We start from the raw sequence: 9251 nt of genomic DNA, 5'->3' as shown, positions 1-9251 counted from the left end.
AAATATTGTGGTGATCCAACATTTCTTGAACGGGTCGAAGCTTTCACACAGATATTAAATCAGGTTATTTTATTGGATGTAATTTGGAGGAGAAATCAAAGCCAATTACAGGAATGAGGAGGAATGAACTTGTGGATGTGAGAGGGTGGAGGAGGTGGGGAGGAGGAGAGGGTGGATGGGGTGCTGGGGGTCTCGGGCTAAAGCTGACATACCTCAGGCTTCAGCTCTGATTGGTCCTCGTTTGGAGAAGCTCATGGGTTCATTCCGTTGTTAAGCGCCTCCCCATTTCTCTAAACTACATTATAATGCAACGAACCTCCCTTTTAACCACAAACCGAATTTGCTTTCATTTAGGCTATATATATTTCTTAAATAGGTTAAAGTCATAGAGATTTTTTTTGGAATAGCACTTCGCCCTGGAGCGGTGCGCAATGCTATCTCATGCCGACCTCCTGGATGCTCGCCTCGGTGAGTTATCATCACCAAACTCCGGTCTTCAACTCTACTGTAAGCTGGAGGAACTTCTAATCTTAAATCAAGCTCAGAAAATTGTCAATTTGCTTCTTATATTATCTTAATGTGACTGAAGTGAACTAAACTCGCTTAATTCATTGGAAAAGTAATCATTATTATTATATTACTGCGTAATTTGATTTAACAATTTTCTAAGATATCGGTGTGATCGAATTGAATTAAGAGTATTTAAGGAGCAGATTGTAATGTGCATGCTGTGGTTGTCTCTCTGTCAAAGAGCTGCACTCGTCGCTTTTTTTAATTTCTGCATTTGTGTTTTAAATCTGAACTGGACCGTTTAATGCATGCGCAGCTTTTCTCTCATCATTTTCTACTGCAGCAAAAATAATGTTTCACCTGCTCATAATTCCGCTCTTTTGCCTGTAAAGTATATTTGCTTGTGTGCAGTTTAGAGTCTCGCAGTATTTGACTAACATGTGCCTTTTTCCTCCCGTAGCGCAAGTGTTTACTGTACAAATCTCACCAGCTGTGGTTGTCTGTGCAGGGATGAAGGATGCCGCGGCGGAGCTCCTGGGCCACAGGGAGGCTTTGAAGTGCAGGCTCGGCGGTGGGGGACCTGACCCCGGACACTCCGGGGAGCTCGGCCCGGGCCCGGACGGCGTGGAAGGGGCCACGATGCTCCCGGGCGATGATATCAGCAGCGGCGGAGGATCCAACCCGGTGCAGGTCAACAGCAAAGAGCAGGAGAAGCAGCAGCAGCAGCAGCAGCAGCAGCAGAACAACAACCCCAACCAGTCTGCAGGGCAGCAGTCCCAGAAACAGAAGCGGCACCGGACCCGCTTCACCCCGGCGCAGCTCAACGAGCTGGAGAGGAGCTTCGCCAAAACGCACTACCCAGATATCTTCATGCGGGAGGAGCTGGCGCTGAGGATCGGTCTGACGGAGTCCAGAGTGCAGGTAGGGCGGCTGGAACTAATCTCCAAGGGAGGAAATGAAACGAAGCTCGACACAATTCAGAGAGAAGAGGCGAACCCGCGGAGACTCGCGTGCCTTTTGTAGATCAAACACACGCGCCACAACCGAGGACACAATAAAACAGAGCAGATTCGCCTTCGAAAAATCCATTAAACAAATAAATAGGACAAAATAAAAACCTGCTAATGATGCCATGACCCTGTGATAAATACACACTTTGAGAATTGCATTCAGTGAAACGAAATTTTCTTCCTCATTTTGTGAGCATTTCGACAGCTGTACGCTCGGTATTTCTTATCAATAATCAATAAGTAAAATTGCTACTTATTTTTTCATGGATGTAGAATTAAATGTTGTGATTGTAGCCGTCGGCGTTAAGATTGAAAGCGTTTTACTCGATAAACTAAAAGTGGTGTTTAATTGTAGGCTAGAGGCCCATCTGCTAATGACTTAATGTAAGTTATTAGAGTTAAAACAAAAAAACTAATTTGTCCTCTTCAGTTAACTTTCGGTTACACTGAAATAATTATCTACAAGAGGAAAACTAAATAAAATACAGACTTTCATTATATCCCAGACATTTAGTTTCTAGCTCGCAATTTATTTTACAAAAACAAACAAAAACAAAAACTATCACAGCTGAAATAAAATGTATTTTCTTGAGGTAATTTTAGTTTTTAAAGGAGCTTTAATAAGTGAGCCAATAACCACTAAAGCGAAGCTTACAACACTTCCGGGGTGTGTGTGTGTGTGTGTTGTGCGGGTTGAGTGCAGTGGCTGTGGATTCAAACCGGCGACCCTGTGGATTCCTCACGTGCTTCATCCACACGCTGTAAATCATAACGAGGCTTCAGCATGGCGGGAGTTCTTCCGGCCTGAGATCACGCAGACCCGGCTGCCGTCCTCTCCCGTCACGAGATTTGAGACCTTTCAAGGAAAATGTTACAATATAAAACCTCGCGTTTTGACTGCACGTGTCATTTAATTTACCTAAAGGTCTCGTTGCAGCAGTTTGTTTAGCGGGAACGTGTTGTCATTTCTGGTGACGAGACTTTAACCTCCAAATCGTGCCTGAGTCAGAGTTGGCGCGGATCTTTTGTCCGCCTCGTGTAATGAATCCGCGGGGAACCAAACGATGATCGCACCTTTATTACACTCGTTTAATCTCCTCAGATAAAACCGGCTCCTCCCTGCCTTCCAGTCTGCACAAATACAAAATCCACATTAGGAATTATGGCAGCACCGCCTTATTAACTAGCAATGGCAAATGCACTTGGGTCGCTCACATGTGAAATAATACCCTAATAATCATTATTATTATTGCATGGGTCAACTCCGTTCCTATATAGCCTGCTATTTCCATAAAATAAGAATTAGTGAAATGACGCTCATCTGCTATAGGGCTGGAATGAGACGCTGCTGTGGCGATGGGCCTGTCACTGCTCCGCGCGTCTTAATGCTGGACGCGCTGAGAGTGCACTCTGTCTTTTTAAACGGAATGAGAAATTGCATTTTCTTTCCTTTGAAGTGTAATGCATTTCGGGCCGGATTTCACGGCTGGCTACGCGGAGGGGAGGAGAGTGAGATTGTCCCGTTCTTATTACTGCGCCCCACTTTCTCAGCCAAATCTTCACATTAATCATAGACGCCCGCGTACAAGCAAAGCTACAGAAGCTCAAGGACTCCCGGAATAAAGTGTGTTTGTCACAGCAATAACATTATCTTTATTATCTTGACTGCGTGGTTTTCAATGGCTCCTCCCAAAGCAGTCAAAATCATTTGGGGTCAAATGTAGTTATTACAAATGTTGTATTAAACTGAATAAATGAAAAAGGTCATTTCAGCATCTCTGAAGAGGCGAGATAATATCACATAATAATATTGAGACCTGTAATATTAAATATGAAAATACTGCTGATTTATTGAGGCAAAGATTCTACAGTTCACCCTAAGTTTGAAACATTTCGCCACGTATTGAGATGTAACCTCTGTTGAAGAGCATAACCAAAACAAACTACATCCACACACGTGTTGTATAGCCTATATGTTTTATTAATTGGGAACAACCCTAACAATAAATCCTAACAATATAAAAGTTTTGACACTTTGTTATAAGCTGATCTGATCATGGAAAAACATAAATCAGTGTTTTTCCTGCAACTGATTTATTGTTGGTTGTTCGCATTATCATGATCATGATCCCCAGACTGGTGTCATAACCTTTTTATGTGCGCTTACAGCTCTGATAACATGGCCTGTCAGTACACCAGCAGCCTTTACACCTGCTCCTCCTGACTCATCGCACCTCTGTCTGCAGGTCTGGTTTCAGAACCGACGCGCCAAGTGGAAGAAGCGCAAGAAGACCACCAATGTCTTCCGGGCTCCGGGGACTCTCCTGCCGACGCACCACGGCCTGCCTCAGTTCCCGTCCGCCGCGGCAGCAGCAGCGGCCATGGGCGACAGCCTCTGCTCCTTCCACGCCAACGACACCCGCTGGGCCACGGCAGGGATGCCCGGCGTGTCTCAACTGCAGCTACCGCCGGCTCTGGGCCGCCAGCAGGCCATGGCGCAGTCCCTGTCTCAGTGTAGCCTCGGCGCCGGGCCGCCGCCCAACTCCATGGGTCTAGCCAACATGTCGTCAAACGGCTCCGGGCTTCAGTCACACCTCTACCAGCCCACTTTCCCCGGGATGGTACCCGCGTCTCTGTCCGGCCCGACCAACGTGACCGGCTCGCCTCAGCTGTGTAGTTCCCCGGACAGTGACGTCTGGAGAGGGACAAGCATCGCCTCGCTGCGCCGCAAAGCGCTGGAGCACACAGTATCCATGAGTTTCACTTAGTAACGAGGGCCGCCGTAAACAGCTTTTCTTTCACTCACACAGAGTTCTTCTGCATTTACTTCTTATTCATCCAATACATCCAAACGGTGCACCGGGAAAAATACAACCAGGATACTTGTTCAGATAACAAATCGCAGAGCTGTACACGTGGCATTGTTTTCTCCCAAATCACAAACGAGAGGGAAAACTGAAGCTATTTATCAGGCCTGTTGGCCTTTATCAAGCATAGGACTGCTTCTGTTTTAAGCTGTAATTTATTATTTCGCATGTAGCCTATGACAACTATTTATTTGTCTAGGCTATTTAAATTAACTTATTCGTTTGTTCTGTATTTATTTATTTGGCACATGCAGCCCTGGCCTTTATTGTTGCAGGGCTTTCAGTGACATTGGTGGCTGACGGGTTTTCAAGACAAATTCTGTGGATACTTTGAAAACACACAACTAGGTCACAGATCCCCTTTTGCTGCACCGCATGCAACTCTGAGGGGCCAAAGGGATGCACAGTGGACGTGCAGAAACAAGACACCTGGAGGTTTAAAAGAGTCACCAGAAGAGAGAAGGAAACCGATTTGTCAGGAATCAGGACAACATGGAAGAGGACTTGACTGCATGTGCTGTTCAAGGCAAAAAAATAAGGGAAATACTATAAATTAAGACATGGAAACTGACTTAACTATAATCTGTTATATAGGATGTTTTGTGTAGAGGAAGCACTCTTGTTCCCATTTGGTCAGTTTGTGATAAGTTATGTTTCCAAAATTATGTCTGTGCTTATTATCAAATACTTGACTTTCTTAAATGTTTGACTCATTTTGTTTCATGGACATGTTTATATCAATTAAATGTAAATGATCAAATAAAAATCATTTTCAATTATGTCACATCATGAATCAACCCTCCTTTCTTGAAGCAGTTTAAAGGGCTCAAGTTAAAGACTTAAAGGCATCAATAAACACTGGACCACTGGCGTCGCCGTCCTGTAAAAACCACGTATCTCCAAAAAACGCTAACTTCTCATGAGCTAAGAGAAACAGCCTTGTTTTCAGCTTTGTAACGATGCACTTTTTTAAAATGTAATCCAATTGTTTTTTTAATGGTTTATTTAACTTTAGAAGTACAAGAATTTCCTCAATCCGTAAAGGAACACTTAATCCTCCAATTTTTCTCAAAAAATCTAACTGACCAAATTTGGAGATGCATGGTTTTCACAGGACAGTGAGGAGATGTAATATTAAAAAGAATAAATATTGTATGCAGCTTTAATTTAATCCAACACATCAATGTAGCGCCTGCATGTCCCAACTCCACAGTGTCATCCAGTTAAAACCTCTAAATTCTGAATCACCAGCAAATCTTCTGTTCAATCTATGACATCATGTCATGACATCATCAGATGAGGACTTTGACTGACCTCATCTACAGTCAGTGAAGACATGAAGATGACTGCCACAGCAAAGATGGTGGAAACCCATTTTAAAGCCAAAAATAAACAGCATTAAACAAATGATGTGAAATTTGAAACTTTAGCAACAGGGCGTTGTCAGAAATGCAAACCTCTGATACAGTTTTGTGCTATTTATACTTTATTTTTGTATTTTATGCTGCTTTATACTTCTACTTCACATTTCAGAATGACATACTGTACTTTTTACTGCACTACATTTATCTGGTTGGCACTACTACAGATTTAAATTTTACATACAAAACATATGAGAAGTTTATAAAATATGCATAAGAGAGGCATTGTTAAAGATTAAACAACCCAACATTATATAAAGTAGTCAAGTGTAAGCTACTGCTTACATGTTAATGCATCAATAATAATAATCCAATAATATAAGATACAGTCCATAATAATATAGCACTCTGAAAGGGGTTATTTTGCTTTATGAGTACTTTTACTTTAAGTACATTTAGCTGATAATCCTTCTGTACTTTCACTTATAATTTTGAAAGCAGGACTTTTACTTGTAACAGAGTAGTTTCACAATGTGGTATTGCTACTTTTACTTAAGTAAAGAGTCGTATTCCACCTCTGCCTCTGGTTCAGTGAGGAGATCATTCATGTGTTGGCACCTGAAAGCAGTTGCAGGTTTTGCAGTTACTGTATGGAATCAAACCAATCTTCCTGTAAAGGACCAGCCCAGTTCTTATCCACACAGAACTAAGACACCGACACGTGTTTAGGTGGACAAAATAGCAGGAGTATAACCATGTAAGAATACATATCTCCACATAAAATGCTCATTTCCCAATTAATAATTTAGAAAAGATCTGAGGTGTTAAACTTAATCTCAGTAAGGACCAAACTGAGAAATTAGCAAAGGGCCATTCTTCGTTATTCGTCATTTTATCATCTTTTATCTGAAAACACAAAATAATAATCCCAAACCTGCTTAATATAAAGCCTGAAAGAAGATGAACGTTCAGTGGCTGTGAACCGTGACATTTAGTCAACTGAAATCATGAATTTCAGGAACTTTTATGTTTGAAAAAGATTTTGATCACATTTCCACAGATTATGTATTAATAATAAAAAAAAAAATGACAAACAGGCTTTGCACATATAATAACTGACGGTGGATTCAAACATGAAGGCAGGGCTGTGGCGTCATGTCCTGGACGAACTGAAAGCTCTGTTGTTGAACACAAAACTTTTCATTCACTTTTCATTTTAGTCAATTGTCTCGCTGAGTTCTTCTTTTCAGGCTGGATCCACGGGGTGCTGCGGTATGCAACCCCCCATCCCCAGACTACGCACACGTACGTCCCCACACCTCTGCTCTCCAAATGCAAATCTTTCACCTTTGGTTTTCTATCAGGAAGCAAATAAAGTCAGAGACAGGTTTAGGTCTCTGACAGTGGCAAAATTGTTATTTTTATCATCCATTAATGTTCTTTTGCTTCGTTGTTTGGTTTTTCTGTTTCAGTTGTCATTTTTTTGCATTTCAGTCAGTCAAGTTGAGAGGGATCTGTCGCTGAGGCGCCTCACAGACTTTGAGTCCGAGTGCTTCTGTGTAGCTTGTGCTTCCTAGTGCGACCTACAGGTAAGGGCATAATTTTACTTTGTACTATTAGAGGCAACCTACAATGACAGTGCACCTATTTTTAATCCTTAAACCTCACACTGCCTCCGCTCAACTGCTACTTTCCAAATAATGTGAAAATAATAAAATAATAATTATGGGAAAAGGGGGACAACAACATTGCTACTGCTGACACTGGTCATGGTTTAAATACCAGTACATCCTCTTCTGAGCTCCATTGGCTCTGGCTGGTAGAAAGATACAAACAGTAAACGATTTGTGACAGAAAGATGTTTTGTGATGAAAGTTTTGGTGGTGGTGTTCAATCATCGCTGGAGAAAATGTTTTGTCTGTTTGCTACCAAAGCCAACTATTTGATTATACTACTACTTTGCATTTTTCCTGCCCACCCAGTGTCAGTTTCCTTGTTGTGTGAACCCTCTTGTTGCATCCGTCTGAGCTTTAATCAAGACAATCTCAGTGACACAATGTTTGCTCTTGACGCTGCGACAAAAGAAGCCAGTGGACTGAAGTCATAATGGTAATAAAAACGCAGAGTCAGGACTGAATGAGCCGGCTTTTAAGCAATGTTATGATAATATTAAAGTTAACCCTTAATTTACTTTTCAGTATGTACTTGATTTTATCTCAACAGCTCACTGGTTTAACGAGTAGACATGGTTAGCTTTAAAGTAATCACTTTCCACAATATTGTCAGCAGCTGTTTAAGGTAAGGTAAGGCTTTAGGTTGTATATACTGTATATTTCCTTTTCCAGGTATATTTTAATTGACAGAGGGGAGGCTTTCGCTATCCGCAGGTGCAACTGGGCCTCAGGTAGGTCTTGTTAACTTTATCACAATTTATGCTCAAGGATCTGTCATTGTCAGTCCAACATGTGGAGGGCAGAATGTACCAGAAGAAAGCTGGTGAGGGGGGACAAAGATGAATAAAATAAACTCTACATGGATGGACTCAACCAATCAGAAGGGTCAAGTAGGATCAAATGTTATTGTTCTGTATTGGTGTTGCTAGACTTTTTCTTGGTCATTGAGGAAAACTACTTGGCCAGTCTTGAAGCAACTTCTTCAACAACTTTGGTAGCTGTTAGCAACTTAGGTAACAGGAATGTAGGAACACAGGCTAGGCTTAAACCAGGATATTAAGCTTATTAGTGGGGATACTGAATGTATGCTGACAGGTGAGCGTCCAAAGACCAACAAGGGGCTCTTTTAGTTCACTGGTTCCCAAAATGTTTTTGTCTGATGTGCCCCCACCACCCTATCAGACAAGCTCAAGTACCTCTTCATAGATACCACCCGTCATGCTACAAAGGTGTTATTTTGAATAGATTTTAAACTGGAGGTTATTTAACACTATTCATTATATAAAAGTGGATAATGTTACAATATGTTTTCATACAAGACATAGTGAGGGCTTTCATGATGTCTGGGTGTGTTTCTAATCACAACGAAGAAGCGATCGGGGGGCTGGGAAACACAAGGATAAAGATTTTTGTAGTCTGGCGACAGATGTGAAATAATATTACATAAATGTAATAATTTGTTTCACTATCACCCAGGTTAATTAGTTTGTGGAAATGGGTAACCTATTTCGCATTGGGTAATTTGTCACACACTGACGAGGTAGCCAATCAGTGACCCTGCTGTTGGTGGGATCATTTCTCCCAGAATGCTGTGCAGCGAGTGTGTCGCAGAAAATGTGAGTGCGAGCCAGTGTTTACCTCCTATTTATTCCACACAAATAAATGAAATCAGTCAATAAACCATCCAAGGGTGAATATGGCTCTCTCTATCCTGGATTATGAATGAGAGCTCATTAATTTTCCTGTGCGTGAGTTGTGTGTGTGTCTGTGTGAGAAAGAGACAATTTTGTGTATAGGTGTGCATGCATGTGTGTTTGTGTATGTGCATAT

General features: G+C 41.8%; 1 protein-coding gene across 3 annotated transcripts; it reads left to right on the top strand.

Annotated features, from left to right (window-relative positions):
- Positions 1-255: 255 nt before the first annotated feature.
- Positions 256-5171, top strand: otpa (orthopedia homeobox a). Of its 3 annotated transcripts, none has more exons than XM_044174217.1 (3): positions 256-468; positions 971-1431; positions 3767-5171. In XM_044174217.1, exons 1-3 carry the CDS (start codon positions 432-434, stop codon positions 4286-4288), a joined length of 1020 nt encoding a protein of 339 aa, XP_044030152.1. In that variant the 5' UTR covers positions 256-431; the 3' UTR covers positions 4289-5171. The 3 variants fall into 3 exon arrangements, with proteins under 3 accessions (XP_044030152.1, XP_044030153.1, XP_044030156.1); XM_044174218.1 differs by having other exon boundaries at positions 260-507; positions 1019-1431; XM_044174221.1 differs by having other exon boundaries at positions 265-468; positions 1019-1431.
- The last annotated feature ends 4080 nt before the right edge of the window (positions 5172-9251 follow it).

Source organism: Siniperca chuatsi, linkage group LG18 (assembly GCF_020085105.1).
Source record: "Siniperca chuatsi isolate FFG_IHB_CAS linkage group LG18, ASM2008510v1, whole genome shotgun sequence".
Classification (NCBI taxonomy): Eukaryota; Metazoa; Chordata; class Actinopteri; order Centrarchiformes; family Sinipercidae; genus Siniperca; species Siniperca chuatsi.
Note: the sequence above shows the minus strand (reverse complement) of the source record. Positions and strands in the feature narration are given on the sequence as shown.